The sequence below is a fragment of the Manacus candei genome, unplaced genomic scaffold, assembly GCF_025592945.1.
Source record: "Manacus candei isolate 608988 ecotype Guabito, Panama unplaced genomic scaffold, ASM2559294v1 h1tg000054l, whole genome shotgun sequence".
Classification (NCBI taxonomy): Eukaryota; Metazoa; Chordata; class Aves; order Passeriformes; family Pipridae; genus Manacus; species Manacus candei.
Window position 1 is genome coordinate 748,394 of NW_026138102.1, and position 15,628 is coordinate 764,021.

General features: G+C 43.7%; 1 protein-coding gene across 18 annotated transcripts in view; it reads right to left on the reverse strand.

Annotated features, from left to right (window-relative positions):
- Positions 1-25: 25 nt before the first annotated feature.
- The window catches only part of PTK2 (protein tyrosine kinase 2), a 190,770-nt gene continuing 175,167 nt past the window's right edge, over positions 26-15,628 (reverse strand). For 10 of the 18 annotated variants that reach the window (XM_051802056.1, XM_051802045.1, XM_051802043.1 and 7 more), the window contains 6 exons: positions 9,526-9,588; positions 7,205-7,244; positions 6,437-6,546; positions 2,674-2,829; positions 2,132-2,212; positions 26-1,263 (listed from right to left, as the gene is read on the reverse strand). In XM_051802056.1, coding sequence (XP_051658016.1) covers positions 1,054-1,263; positions 2,132-2,212; positions 2,674-2,829; positions 6,437-6,546; positions 7,205-7,244; positions 9,526-9,588 — 660 coding nt within the window. In that variant the 3' untranslated portion in view covers positions 26-1,053. The remainder of the gene's footprint in view (positions 1,264-2,131; positions 2,213-2,673; positions 2,830-6,436; positions 6,547-7,204; positions 7,245-9,525; positions 9,589-15,628) is intronic. The other 8 variants (XM_051802044.1, XM_051802046.1, XM_051802048.1 and 5 more) reach the window with 1 other exon arrangement.

A 15,628-nucleotide genomic window follows, 5' to 3' on the forward strand; every position in this document is an offset into this window, starting at 1 on the left:
CACACATGAAATAATACAGTCAGAGTTTCACTGGTAACACCTTTTTAATAGGTCAAAGTAACTGTACAGTTTATTATATTCTTCCTGAGAATAATTTATATCCCTCAACAGCAAAAAGGGAGTGTGGTTTTTATTTCAACAGAACAGATGGCATAACTGGAAAACCAAGGAAAATCTAATTACACTGCTCTACTGTAACTCCTCCCAGGCAAGATAGACAAAAGGATGGGTTAGTTAACTACAGTGGATTTAAAATAGTCATCATGGCTTTAATCTGTCTTTATAAATTATATAAAAATGGGGGACATGGATGGTTACAGAACTCCTCTAAATGCAGCTCTGAATTGCTCTGGTACAAAGCAGCATTTTCACTTCCAAGGAAAACAACATTGCTACAAAAGAACTGGCACGTTATCCTGGTGAAAAAGACGAGTGTTCAGTTGTGTCCTACAGCTAGTTCCAAACAAATGCTTCACACAGTCACATAAAAGAAAAAGGCAGGAAGATGAAGAGGGCTTTAGTTTGTCTTGAAATGACCGAAGTCTTGAAAATATAGCTTTTTATTCTTTCTCTGTAAATCGTGATTAGCATATTGCGACATAAGTGTTCTAATAAAAAAAAATTCCAGTCTGGATAGTTCATATACTGTGGGCAAGAATTCTCAGCCCTGAGGTTTCCCCGAATTCTTCACTTCACAATATCTTTCTCTGATCTGCTGCTCCAACAGTTGTGGCTCCGAGATCGTGACCCTGTGGCAGCTCCATGCGATGGTGCAAAGGGCCCTGCGCTCCGGGGCCGTGAGTTCCCGAGGGCTCCTGTACAAACCTCATCTGTGGTGATGCCACTTCTGAATCCCAGACCAGCTTGGCTTTATGATAAAGACTGGGTTAAACTGCTGCGATGGGAGAACCAGCGGCGGTCGGTCAGGTCTGCTGAAGCGAGAGGCGCTGGAAAGCCAGGACTGCACTGGGTTAATCCTCACTGCTGGTGGAAGGTGAAGAACATCCTGTCGCAAGCAGAATTCCGAGACTGATGACACTCTTCCCTCAGTGCTTAGTGTGGCCTGGACTGGCTGATTTTCAGTCTGGCTTGGTCGATAACATCCAGCAGGTTTTTGGCATCCACAGCCAGAGCGTGAGCAGCCGTCAGCATTTGCTTCTTGTACTCCTGCTGCAGGCTGGTCATCACGTACTGCTGGGCCAGTTTCATCTTGTTGATGAGCTCGGCCAGGTCCGAGTTCAGCAGCTTCTGTGCCATCTCAATCTGCAACGAGATGGTTCTGTCAGCTGGGGGGTGTTTGGAGCACTGCACTCAGAGACACAGCCCCTGCCTGAGATCCCTGACTGCAGCTGGGGCTGTTTTGTGGGCACCACGTGGAGCAGCATATGGAATTTGGCAGCTGCTGCTCTACCCTGGGTGGAGATCAGGAGCAGCCCTGATCAGCTGCTGAGCCACCTGCTGGTTAAACACCACCAAGACCCAGGTAGTGGATTTTAACCCACATCTTGGCACTAACACCTTGTTATGGGTTTCCAGGTCCTTGTTATCATCACTCTTTTTATTACTAAAGCAGCTCTATAGGCATAGCAGTAGCTCTACAAAATAAAACAGGTCAAGAAGGCACATACAGGTTGCTTAACCACATGGCTAAGCCAGGATGATTGTCTTAGATGGCACTTACAGAACCATTCTCTGTCCTTCTCATTATCACATTTGTTCCAAGATTTTGGAAGAAAACGGTTTTACTCATGAACTTCACTGAAAGCTCTGTCACTTCTCATCCAGAACTAGGTTACTACAGGAAACCTTCCAGCTGCACCAAGCTCTGCTCAATTACCTGTTCAATGACTTTGAATTAACCCCCAGTGGTGTCCCTGCCTTGGAATACTGGGCTTTATGTCTCCTTCCTTATTACTTACATCCAGTTTGAGCATCTTCACTAATACTAAGCCTATGTATGTCCATGCAGCAATTCTAATAAAATTCATTTAATGTAGACTTATAGCCCAGGAGTTCAGCCTGCTCAGTGAACCAAAATGTGTGCCCGTGCCAAGAAGGGAGCACCAAAACGTGTCCCCACTGGCTGAGGTTGTGGAAAGATAAAGGCTGAGCTCAGGTGAGCTCCACATACCTCTCTGTGGGTGCTCGGAGGAAGCACTGGGAGGGTCTCATCTACAGTTGCCAGTAAGGTTCTTAGTGCCAAACCAACCTCCTAAGAAAAAAAAAAAATTAAGGAAATAAAGTTTAAAGACTTAGAATGAATAGATGAGAGAATTGTATGAATGCAGGAGGCAGCACACACACTTAGTTCCTCATATGGATAAGAAGGGAGTTAGAACATGGCTGAGACACTTCAAAATCCCACCTGCAATTGCGTGTTTCACCATCAAAACAAGTTGCCAAAGGGTTAATACAAAGTTTTCCTTAAAAAAGTGAAAATGTGGAGAAGACAGTGCACAATTTACCACCCTGGATAAGCACAGGCAAGTTGGGGAATAAAGCACTGTTGTGCGTAATACTGGGAACAGGATCCAAAGCTCCAGCCTCTGACCACAAGTCACCCACCCCGCAAACACAAAAAGCTTTTAATTTGCAGCTTCACAGAAAGTTTCTCCTACGCCACTTGAAGATCCAGGAAACAAATAACCCCCAATTTTAGGAATGTCTCCATACCTTCACCATGGGCACGTACTCCTCGGGCGGAGCTGGCTGGATTTTACTGGACATCTCTATCACTGCCTTCACCAGCCCGGTTACATTTTCATAGACTTTGTCATTGGAGCGGTCCAGGTTGGCCGTGGGAGGAGGACTGATCTCCTGCGGCTGAATCTGGAAGCAGAGAGCGGCTGCTGAACCTCCTGTCCCCAGCAGATGGGGCTCAGCAGCTTCCCAACCTCTGCAGGCGGCCGGGAAGGGCTCACATTCCTCATATTCCCAACAGCCCCCCCCCGCTCGGTCCCCCTGGTGCCCTGTCCTGGCTGAGCACACTCGCTCCAGGATCTCAAGGAATTTTCTTTTAGTTCTTCTGACTGAACCTGATCTGTGAAATTACACCGGGCAATTTTTACCAGGATTTTCCTGAAGAGCTTCCAGTATAACTCCCTCAACAGAGAATAATCTGAGGAACGACAAGTACCAAAGTACTTGATATGTCTAAGTGGTTCAAGTTCCACTGTTAAGGCAACAGGTATCAGGTCCCTCATTCCAGGAGCTTTTTTTTGTGCTCCAAAGCAATGTCAGAGCATATAATAACACACTGATATGGAAAGGAAAATTGGAATGAGATAATCTTGGGTCCCTTCAGACCCAAACCATTTTATGATTCTGTAACATTATTCTTTTGTTAATGAAAATCCACAGCAGGTTAACAAAAATGGTGTCACCTGTAAACAGGTGGGAAACATGGACTGCTTTTAGAAAGTTGATTTCCAATAGATCAGAAAAAAACCTAATAGGTTAAAAATCCTGTAGTCCTTATTCATGCAAAACTTCCAATGAGTCAAGCCTGTCTGGAGTTAAATTCAAGACAGACTGAAATAATCCTGGGACAGAAACGAAAAAAAAATTTGCAAACTTCTTCTGTAAGGTCCTCAGTATCTCTGAACTGTAAAGCTACAGGTATCCCACTTTCCCATAGCTATTCCCTGCTATGGGATGCCCAAGCAACCACTCAGTGGAAGAAGAAGGTTAAAAAACTGCTGATTTCCTCTTGGTCACAGGGTGGTTTACCCACCCTGGCAATCTGAAATGGCTTGTGGTGCTTCAGCCCCCCACACTGGGTTACTGCTGGTTCTCAGGACTGGTCCCAGCTCCAGAGATGTTTCACTGGAAGCACCTGACATACTGCCCTGAGGAAATTATGAAATACTTGGATGAGACTTTCTCTATAAGGAAGGAGTGCAGGATTTAGCATGTGGTGATTTCGTTTTGTAGCACTTCATTAAGTAGATACCAACAGCTATTACAGAGATTCAATCTAGTGCATTGATCAGAAAGTACTTCAGGAAAAAGAACACTGTAATCAGCTCAATCAGCAGGGAAAGGCTGTGATTCCAATTGGTTTCAGCAATCGAGAAGTTAAAGTCATTTGGCAAAGTCACATGCAAAGACATTTTGGAATAGGGCACGGACACACACGCTCACGCACTGCTTACCCTCCATGGCTATGGTTGAGCAGAATGTGGGGGAAGGTTAAAGAAATTTACCAAAAGAAGGGAAAAAAAGAAAAACAATATTAATAAAACTCAGCAGGGGAAAAAAAAAACCCCAAACCAAACCAAACCCAAAACATGTGTAGCAATAAGAGACCAGTTAAAAAGCCTGCAACGGAAATGCATCCTCACCATTCCCGGCAGTCACTCGTGTTAGCTCTTGGTCTGTGTGTTACAGAATGACCTGCTGTGCACCCGTGTGGGCAGTGGAAGGGTTTGCCATGCACCCATGCTTCCTTCTGACTAAACACATGGGAGGACATCATGCAAAGCTGGACAGGAGCAAGCCAGTCTGGCAAGCAGCAGAGTGTGAATGGAGCAGAGGGCCTGGGCAGTGGTGGGGAACAACCTGTCCTGGGAATGCTGGGCCCTTTACACAAACAATCCAGTACTCACTGGATTTAAGAAAATGTTGTAGCCATCTTTCTGAAACTTTTCTTTTTGTTTTGGGAAGTCATGATAGAAAAAACATGGTCATGTAACTGTGCCGCTCTCGTTCTCAATGACTAATCACAGTTGGGGTGAACTACCAAGAACCCACTCTAGATGATACCCAACCCATGGAATTCCAGGCCCTAACCTTCCAAAACTATGGACACTGTATTTCTTAACACTTGATTTCTCTTTGTTTTTCCCCAACATCAACACTATTGCTCTGCAGACTGTGAAGTGCTGAGTTTCCTTGTGGAACTGGCTGACACTGCCTCAGCCACGAACACAGACCCATGTGCTCCCCAGGGCCTCCCCTGAAAACTCCTGAGGACAAGCAGTCCCAATCCTCTTTATTTGTGTTCTGCAGAGAAGGGAGACTGAAACGGGAATCTGAACCTGGTGTACAGAAAAGGGAGTCTGAAATGAATCCTAGAAGCATCTTCAGTTTAGGACTGCAGTCATTAACAAAGCTATACCAAAAAATAACAGGCTGTTTTCCTCATGGGACATAAACCAATCTAATTTCAAGAAAATCTTAACAGAAAAAAATAAAATCAGCCCTTCTTTCCTACTCAAGAAGCTATTTAGTAACACAAATCCTGTTCACTTGTCACTACTGATGTCTTTGGCTGCTCAGGTTTAGTTTGTTTATCAAAAGGATGTATTTCAGAAAACATTTTTCATGTTCCAGTATCAGCATTTAGAAAGGAAACTTTAGAGAAGCCAAGTTTAGTAACCCATCTGTTACTGCTTTTTGACATTTTCTGAGGCTTGGCAGCTCAAAAAGCACTGGCATCAGCTTATAATAAATAATCCTGCTCAAATTCATCACTGCTAGCTGTTTACGCTGATTCTTACACATTCCAATAATCCCAGAACAAGAGCAGGAGTGAGACACAGGCTGGCAGTGCCTGGGATCAATTTGTGCTGAACATACTGCTCTGATGGCAGGTTTTGAATTTCATGCTTAGATAAACTGGGCCTTTTCTGTACTTTCTCAAAGCACCTAAAATAAGGGTGACTTATCCCAACTGCTGTGGCCACCACAACATGGATTCCCTCTCTTTACTACAGGATTGGCATTCTTTCCTGACAATTAGAAAGGTAACAGGAGCCCCACTGGCAGGGAACAGCACACAGGGATGGTTCTGCAAGTGCCTGACATCCTCAGGAGCAGTTCTGTGGACACCAACTGCAGCAGGGGCAGGACACTGTGTTTCACAGCAGCATCTCTGCTACACAACTGCTGTCACGTTTCAGTTTTGGCTTTATTGCCTATTTATGGAGATGAAACAACACAAGGGAAGTATCTCAAGCCCAGGTCAGACAGCCCATTTCCCCTCTTTATTCCCCAGAGCTCGTAGGGTTTGAGGAGCCTGGGTGCTGCAGCAAGAGCTCTTTGAGCACCACAGTTCAGACAGGTCTTACTTCCCTCTGACCGAGAACAAGACACTTTGGTACCACCCAAGCAACTGGGAACCCTGGGTGTGCTCCTTCCCACTGAGCAGGGAAAGGAGGCTGTGTCCATATGGGACATCTCATATGCTCTTCAAACTAGAAACAAGCTCACCTGGGCAAGGCTCTAGGTGAGGAACACGCTGAATCACAGTCATGGAGGACCCGAGCCTACCAGTGACCTCCCCACCTCCCTGGAGAGCTGCCAGGGCAGCATTTACTTTGGGCTGTTTGGTCACCTCTGCTTTCCACACTTTCGACTTCAGGAGCACCCAACTACCCCACAGCAGTAATGTGTGACTTTCTGAGGGTGTTTCAGGTGGCACTGAGCAATGTACCTTCACGCCCTCGTTGTAGCTGTCCACGGGGCTGTTCAGGCTGGCCAGGCTGCCCAGATGTCCGGGGGCTCCGGGGCGCGGGGGCTTCTTTGGCGGAGCTGCGTGATCTGCTTAACAGACACAATTCACATTTTTAGAGGACCAACATGCCAGAAGTACCTGCACCATTCTGGTCTGCCCACGCTACACAGGCTGCACGTGCTCTTCTCTACTAGCACAGGAGATGGACATCTTAATGTGTCTTGCAGTGAATTCACTGTTTGTAGGAGCTGCACTTTGTGAGAACTCGACTGTTTTATAGGATACTTTGAAAAATTCCCTATGGGAGGCAACCACTACTGCTCCCAACACACCTGCTCCACCTCTGAGAGGTTCTCACCTCTCAGTACCAACACGCTGTGTGTGTGTCTGGGAAAACTGGACTTCTTCCTGGAAGGAATCCTGGGTGTGATTCACTTTGAGACTGGGAAACCCAGCTTCAGGTGTCTACTTCTGTTTTACATGTCTGAACTCCACACTGGGTGAAGTCCCACACTGACTCATCTTCCTCTAGACACTTCCTGCCTGTTGATCTAAACACTTCCCTGGCTTTGCTGACTGCATGTCTGGGACCTGCACAAGGAATCTGAACACACACTGCACCAAACATCTGTGTGTAGTACCTGGAACTGAATTCACCCTGTATGGAAATGGCACGAACCTTTGTCACTACTGCTGCTGGAAGACTTGTAATCAAGGATTCAAGATGACAGTGAACTTACTGCTTACCTGGTTTACCCACAGGCTGATATATGTGCTGGTTACCAGCCTATAAAACAAAATAAACATTTGAAGTAGTTATTGCAGTGCTCACAGCTTTCATCAGCACTGTCTCAAACACTGAGAGCAGCCAGTTCTCAGCACATTTCCCAACAGTTAAAAATACATCCCTATTCACCATCATCAGCCCCTCACTACAGGTCTATTAGTTACAGAGTAAGAAAAGCATTTTCATGTATCTTGTATCGCTCACAACAGCCCTGCCTCTACATCACAGTTTATCCTTCCTTGTTACTCAACCGTGGTGGGATAGTCACAGGCATTTCCAGCCTGTGTCCACAGATCCAACTGTAGAGGTCACAGTGGTGAAGGAGAAATGGTACTGGGGCCCATGGATGCTGGTTGTTTTTTAAGAGCACAAAGACAGGCAATTCCAAAGCGCTGGAAGTCAAACAAGTAGGGCAGAAGGCTGGTCTGGTGGAGCAGGGATCTTCTTCTGGAACTCAGGTGGACAAAGGAAGTGTACAAACTTTGGAAACAAGGACAGGTGACAGGGATAGGTGACATTCCTACAGAGATGCTGTTTGCCACTGCAGGGAGACGATTTGTGCGGTCAAAGGTCGACCACAGTTCCAGCTGGACAGCACAACAGAAGGGGCTTTTTAAAAGCCCCAACAGCTAAAGGAGAATAGAAATAACATTGGTCTGTTGCTTGATGAGGTTGGTCACCTCACAAATAGGGACACAGACAAAGTGGAGACATTTGGTCATGTCATTAAGTTTGATTTGTGCTGTTAACCTAAATATTTCAAATCTGATAATCCCGGGGGAAAATAAAGGGGGCAAGAGAGGAAGGAGAGTAAAATCCCACTAAGATAATTCTTGAACTTTAACTTCTGGAAAATTGTGTAATGAGAGTATATGTGAAAAGCATGTGATCAGTCAGGAAATACTAAAATGTGTGTGGTAACTCCTCATTTGTGTCACTGCCCGATTTCTCATCCTCTCGATGAGAAACTGAAGTTGACTCACAGCAGCATGAGGCACTTCCCACTGCAAATGAAGACAGAGTATGTTCTGAATCTACTGAGAATGATAAAACTGCAAAATCAATTTCTGGAACCAGAAGTGTAGTTATCACGAATTAGAGTCTCTTTAAAACTCATTTTGCCCATGATCACCAAGTGTTTTCTTCACACTCTTTCAAATGGAGTGTGAAATTGTACTACCTCCTCTGGGCAGACAGGACTTCCCCTACAAACAGTTTGGGATCTGGGGGCTGTAACCTGTGACATGACCTCAAAATCTCCAGGGCATCTCAGAACATCTTCAGAAGCAGCACAGAACTTGCTCTTATATAAAGATGCAACAATATCCAAGGCATAACAGTAACTAATAGTCTTGTCCAATTTCATGGAAAAAATCTTAGGAGCTTCCAGACATGAATGTCTCCAGGGATCATTCTGCAGTGTGTCAGTTATACACTCATTCATGACTGTGCTTTGGCTGCAAATGGAGGAAGAATCCCTAATTCTTAAATGGTGAAGAAATGCTGAAGCCAAACTAGGAGTTTACAATCTCATCCCAAATGAACCAGGAGAGTGAATTTAAAATATTCTCTACTTTAAAGGTGACCCCTAGGGAAAAACAGTGGGTGAAGCACCAGGTTTGTGTCATTAACAATCCCTAAACTAATCAGTATGATCCAGAGATTCCAATGGCAATTAAACAATTAGAGAGATGGTTTTAGTTAAACACACAGGAGTTAAGCCATTGAAAAAGAACACTCGAGCTGCAGCTGCTGTCTGGGAATAAAGGAATGGCTGTGGGATTTATTCCCATTGTTTCACAGAGAATCATTTACCCCAAACAGATTTCTGGGTCATACAACAGCAACATTTACATTCCTTGCAAGAAAACCCATTTAAACAACTGCAAAAGTTACTTTAATCCTGCTTCCTGTTGACAGAACTTGCAGAAAACAATCCACATTCTTAAATAAAAGCCCCAATTCTACAGCACATGACCACTTGAAAATTATTGCAACATATTTATAGAAACATTTTAGGATTTGTTTCAAGAACAGCTCCAACGGGGGGGAAAAAAACAAACACAAAACAAAACAAACCCACAAACCCCCCAAAACTGCTGCATGAACCCGTTTGCCGTGGCTGCCATTCTCGCTGAAGCTGAGCCTCTTGGAAAAGTTGTACAACCACGTAATAACAGTGGAAATATTTAGCAAAAACTTTAAGTTGTCTCCAACAACTGAGACGGGGTATGACACGTTCTACCAGGAAACCGGAGGAAAAGATCCCACATATACTCACTGGGCCCTGGAGACCTCCATCCTCCCGGTCGATGCTGCCCCTGGAGAGCCGCACGTCGGGTTTCTGAAACAGAAATCAAACATCTCACTCTGTGCTCTCCTCACCCCTCATGCCCTCAGCTTAGAGGCATTGAAAAAGCCAGGAAAATCCTGTTAAAAGCACACACTGACAAATCCAGATGTCATTTCATTCCAGCCCCTACACCCCCACCGCAGCTCCTGAAGCCCTTGGCAGCCTCGGCTGCTCCCGCTCCTCCAGCACCCACTCCCAGCACGGGGCTAAAAACACCCTAATGAATATCCATAGTACCATTGCCCCAGCACAACACTGGAAAACCTGCATTTTAACTTTCTCAAAGGCAGCAAAAGTTGTGGTTTTCTTTAAAAAAAAAAAAAAAAAAAGAAGAAGAAAAAGAAACAAAATCGCTTGCTTCCCAACAGCAAAATTCCAACCACAGGATGAGAAACGCTGTGCATAAATTCCCGCTTCCTGCCCCAGGATGGCTTATATGTACTTGGCTCCCTCTCCAAGCCTGCAAATGGGGCCAATTACTGGAGCTCTTTAAACAGTCCATTTGGATACAGCAAGCTAACAAAGCCATGCAGATGCCATTTTCTCCCCCTACAAGCAACAAAAATGTCTATTTTATGTTTTAAGCACAGGAACCCGGGGATTGGTTGTCCTAAAAAAGTAGAAATTAAACCACACCTTCCCCCCCCAAAGAAACTGGTAATTTTTCTCATAGAATATCCTAAGTTGGAAGGGATCTACCAGGATCACTGGGTCCAACTCCTGCCCCTGCACTGGAAAACCCCACATGTCTCCACAGCAAATCCAGGTAGTTTGTATTTATTCTTCAAGGACAAGGTTAATTACATGGAAAGACAAAGAACAGTGGATGTGAAACCAAGGTTAACCCTGATCTGCCAACACAAGCTCACAAGAATGAGAGCATGTCTCTAGTGCACAAATTCCGGCACTTAAAACCAGAGGATTTATCTGACTCTCCTACGAGACTGGATGAGGAGTTAATGAAAGGGGATAAAATGCACATCTACAGCAGTGTAAATACAACTTCCTTCACATGTCTGCATGTATTTATACATAAAATGGTCACACACAGCATGAGAAGGAACATTTTTTATTTAGAGAAACGTAGGCGTGCGAATACTGAGTGTAACTAAACTGACCCCATGTCCTTTCAGGGTTAGTCTGGGGGGGGACAAATATATCCTTTTCTTGTTTAAAGCTACTCCAGATCCCTTTCCTCCTTTTAAAAACCCTAAAGAATAATTCCAACTCACATATCCTGCTAAGAGAATCTAAAAACCAGCAGGGCAGAAGGAACTTGCAAAGATACACTAGTACTGATCTTTTGTCATTAAAAATACTCCAGTTGTGCTTTCAATTTGTCAGGAAGGCTTATATTTGGAATTTTCATTCAGTCTTCTGCAGACTGAGTGAGGAACAGCCAGAAATGGTCACTGCCTGAAAAAACTTGCAGATTAAAAATAGACAATCATATCAGACAGGGAAATATTTAACCCCATAAACTTCTTTCATCTTTTCCCAACATTCTCCTCTGCCCCATCAAAACGTGGATAGTCAGGAACACAAGGAACAACAGAGAAATATTCAACACACTTCTGTGTCCAGTGTCCAAGAAAAGGCCAATTACATATTTATTGACTTCAGTGTTCTAATAAATTCTAACAGCTCCCATTTTAGTAAATGATACTGTGATTTATTCATTTGTGTATCTGTGGAAATTTCAAAAGACAAGTTACTTTACAGTAAAGGTGATTTGGATGATCAAACTCCCGTTGTATTTTAAAATACTACTTAGCAGCAATTCTTATGCCTCTGCAGTGGCAAGAACTTCAACTTGAGCCCCTCATGCTGGCCTGACAGCAATGCATTGCTGGATTTTTAATACTGAGAGTGTTTAGTGCAACATTCTCTTGGTCAAAAATCAGCCTCACACCAAAACTAAGCCGTTCTGTACTTCACACACCACTTCACAGCCCCAAAGCACGTCCTGCCATGTTTCCAGTCCCTGCCATGGCAGCCCTCCCAAAAAACAGAAGAGAGGGAGAACTCTTGTGTTGTTAAAATCTTGCAGAAAAACAAAATCTTTCAAAAGTAAAGGGATCTTTTGTCTAATAAATAGTCTGCTATTTGAAATCTTTGGAAATGTCAAGAGGATTTTTCAGATAGGATCTGTAACGTTGACAAACGGGGACATAATCTACTTTATTTCCACTATTTCTGGCTACTTGCTAATAAAAGAACATGCAAGTCTTGGCGTTCTCAGGACATGTCGAATTTTAATGTCTTGGTGGGATTTTCTCAAGCTAAAAATTAAAATCTTATTTTAGCAACAGCTCACATCAATTATACTTGAATTGCAGTTCTCAGTGTCAAAACAGGACAAAACCACAACTATGTGGGAATTTCAGAAAAAAAACCCAAATCCAAGCATGATAAAGAAACTATGTGAGTTATTTCTTCTTAGCCTATCCCAGAAAGGACTATAAATTTCTCAGCAGAACACTGTTCTGTCTGCTGAGGAGTCACTAAAAGGCACGAACATATATATCTTTATTTATATGATTAAAAGTAATGCACGTAACATCAGTACAGTCACAAAGAAAGGTTCAAACTGGAAACTCCACATAAAGAGGGAGTTAAACAGGCCCAAAAGAAAAGAACTGTTGTATAAAATGTTCAGAGATAGTAACATGTTTGTAGTGCAGCTTCTCACCCTCCACCTGCACATGCCCTGGACAGAGATTGTCTCCTGCAGTGACCTGTATCAAGCTTTAGGTGCAGTAATGCTTTGTCTTCGCTTCAGCTTTCTCAAAAATAATTTGGATATTTCTGTCCTTCCTGGAGATGCTCATCTCCAAAGCACTTGCTATCAAGAGAGCATGAAAGTCCACAAGTTTAATCAGTGCCCATTAAAGCTGCCAGACTATTGGGCTGTATCCACATCCCCTCCCTGGCAGGGGCTGGGAGGGAGTGTCAGTCCTAGATCCCTGAAAATCAACCCCTTCACCAATTCTCTTCTCACCTCCCAGTGAATGTATTTGGTACAATTTAAAATTAAACACTTCTTTACTCTTCAGGTTTTTACACAACAGATTCATTTGCATTCAGGAGCTTCCCATGAGGAGAGACCTGTTTGTTTTCTCTTTTTACAGCAGAATCTCAGAATTCTGGATTGTGCTAAGGCTGCAGCAAACATTTCTGTCTCCTCTCAAGCACTGACTAGTCCCATGTTCTCCAAGGACCAGTTTCAGGCAAACTGCTTACACTGATAACAACCTCCCCAAAGACCAGCACATTTCCATTTCAATGCCACTGCAACTTAATTCCCCATCTGGGGTGTCCCTTCCAGCACACATCAGCACTGTTTATCCATGTCCTAACGTGCTGTGAGTTGTGCTTTCTCCCTGTAGAAGCAGCAATAAATTCCAAGTCGTGAGCAAGTTGCTGTTACTCTGGGGAAACAAAAATTGTACCAACAGAAATCCCACAGAGGATTTTTTGTCTCGTTGAAGTGTCTTACATTAAATGTTTTGCAGTTGCTCTCTGTGAGTCCAACTCCCAGCAGTACACAAGTGGGATGTGCTGTAGAGCCTGAAGACTGGGTAAACAGAGATGCTTTTGGAAGTAGACAGGTAAACAGAGATGCTTTTGGAAGTAGACAGTTTACACTGAGAATATTACAGATGGTTACATAAATATTAAATGTTTTTTCTACGTAAGTTAAATATTAAAATCTGGCTCTCCTCTCTTTGTTCTTCTCTGTGCTCAAAAGGGCAAATATTCTTCTGAAACCTACCTGAAGCAGGGAGGTCCAAGACTTCTTCCTAAATCACCTGGAGTGAAAATAGGGAAAGTACTTCTCCTAAAAGCAGAAATGTCACTAGTCACTCACCAGAGGACATGGGCCAAGGAACATGTGTGTGTGTAATTTGTGGCTTATTTCTATGCTGGACCTTATTACGTGGACCTTAATGCCTTATTTTTATGTGTTTGGACTGTCATGCATGAGCTGTGGATATCCTTCAGGAGATCTGCAAGGCTTCCAAGAGTGACTCCCCACAACGACTCTTTTACCATCGTGATTCCTCCAGGGCTAAACGCCGAAATCCACATTCCTCTTCCAAGAAACACCCATCTATAAATGGAAGATTTCCCTGACACACATCCTGCCATGAGCTCAAAGACACCCTTTGCCTATCAGCAGCTTGTTCAGCTTCTGACACAGGGTATAAATCTGTAAAGGGCATTCAAGTCTGAACCCCAAAATCTCGATAGTCAAAATGCTAATGGGGAAAAAAAAAGAACTGAAGTCCCTTATGGATTCCAATTCCTCAATAGAATAGATGCAACAGAGATGGTGTCTCCTTGGAATAAAACTAACACATAATGAAAACACACTCTTCCAAACATATGCCAAGACTGTACTGGAGATAAAAGAAAAATCAGCAAGATCCTCCTCAACATCAATCTGGGGTATAATAAACATCCTAATGGTCCAGAGACTGAATCAAAACAGAGCAAACACTAGAAATATTTATCATTTATTCTGCAGAAAAACTCAGAAAGTTCTCTGCAGGAAGTTCCCACACAACCTACTCCCACCTGAAACATGAATGCCTCATTCCCAGTAGGCACATTAATTCCTCAACAAGTTCTTGACCACCTTGGAAGTTTTAACTGTCAATGGGATGAGTTTGACCTCCTGGGTTGTGTAAGTCACAAGCAACTGGTGCCACTCAAGACTGGAAAACTAATGCCTAAATTAGGGAAGAAATTTTCCTTTCCCCTCCCTCTCTTCAGCTTGTAACAAACTGGACAAAGCAATCTGGGCACAGTGGTTTCTTTACTGTCACCCAGTGGCAAACTGCAAACTCCTGAGTGGATTTAGAAGAAAACCAGCTTTGATATCCTTGAATCAAAAGTAACTTCTTAACTCTGGTACAACATGAATCTCAGTATGTCCTGGACATAGGGGCATCTATCAGTAGCTCTCAAAAGATTTATCCTGCCTTGGTTGTCTTTACAGCCACTGGCTGGTTGGAACAGTTGGGAATACCAAACATAACTGAATTCCTGAGAGACTAAGACAAGTCAACTGGAAAGGAATGAGGTCTTGGTAATGCCTACATACAAGACCTGCTCTCCTTTCCTGACCTCTGGCTTCCTGGAGAATAAAGCATCAATTCTTGTTTTCAAGGAATTCAATGTCTTGGGTTAAAGATCCCTAGAAGACCATTTCATGTTCTGTGAGACAAACACAACCAGCAATTTTGGTGTCTAAAATAAAATTAATCCACTTGTAAGATTTTCCTGGAGACCACTTCTAGACAGTGCAGAGAACTCTTCCAGAGACCACAGACTATTTGTCACCATCTGCTTTAAATGGAGAGCTCATTTATCCAAATGTACCTTCCACAACACACCCAAGGAACCTGCATGGATACAGGCACGTTTTGTAAATACGTACAACATGAAAGACTTCCAAACTGAAACATCCCTTGAAACGTGCTTGAGATCAAACACATGAGTGATGTCTGTCACAACCCACACCAGCACTGTAAATTATCTACCTGTCCCACGAGGCTCAGGAACTCACAGGTTCCCCAGGAGCCTGCACAGAGTAACCTGCTACTGCCACCTTCTGCTCCACCTGGAGCCATGAGCCTCAAGCAGGAGAATTTTAACAAAGAACTTGAATTTTGACAAGTGGGAAGCCAGAGTTGAACCGAAAAACATACACCAGGGGCACTGACAACAAGGAAATATGGAATTGCAGAGAAATGGCTTTGGAAGATCCCATTACCAATGATTTCTTCCTCCTCCTTCTGGTGATGTTCAGAGCTCTTCCTCACCTCACAGAGCTCTCCTTGTACTTCTTCCCACTAACACATGTCATTATTCCTCCACTGCAGGACTGCTTACAACTCTTAGCACAGTCAGAGCCCTTAGATGGCTGATTATCCCTTTTTCAGGGGTGGAATACCCACAGATCCATCTCCTTTAGAACAAACTGGCAAACTCCAGACTGGCACAGAATTTTATCCACAACTTC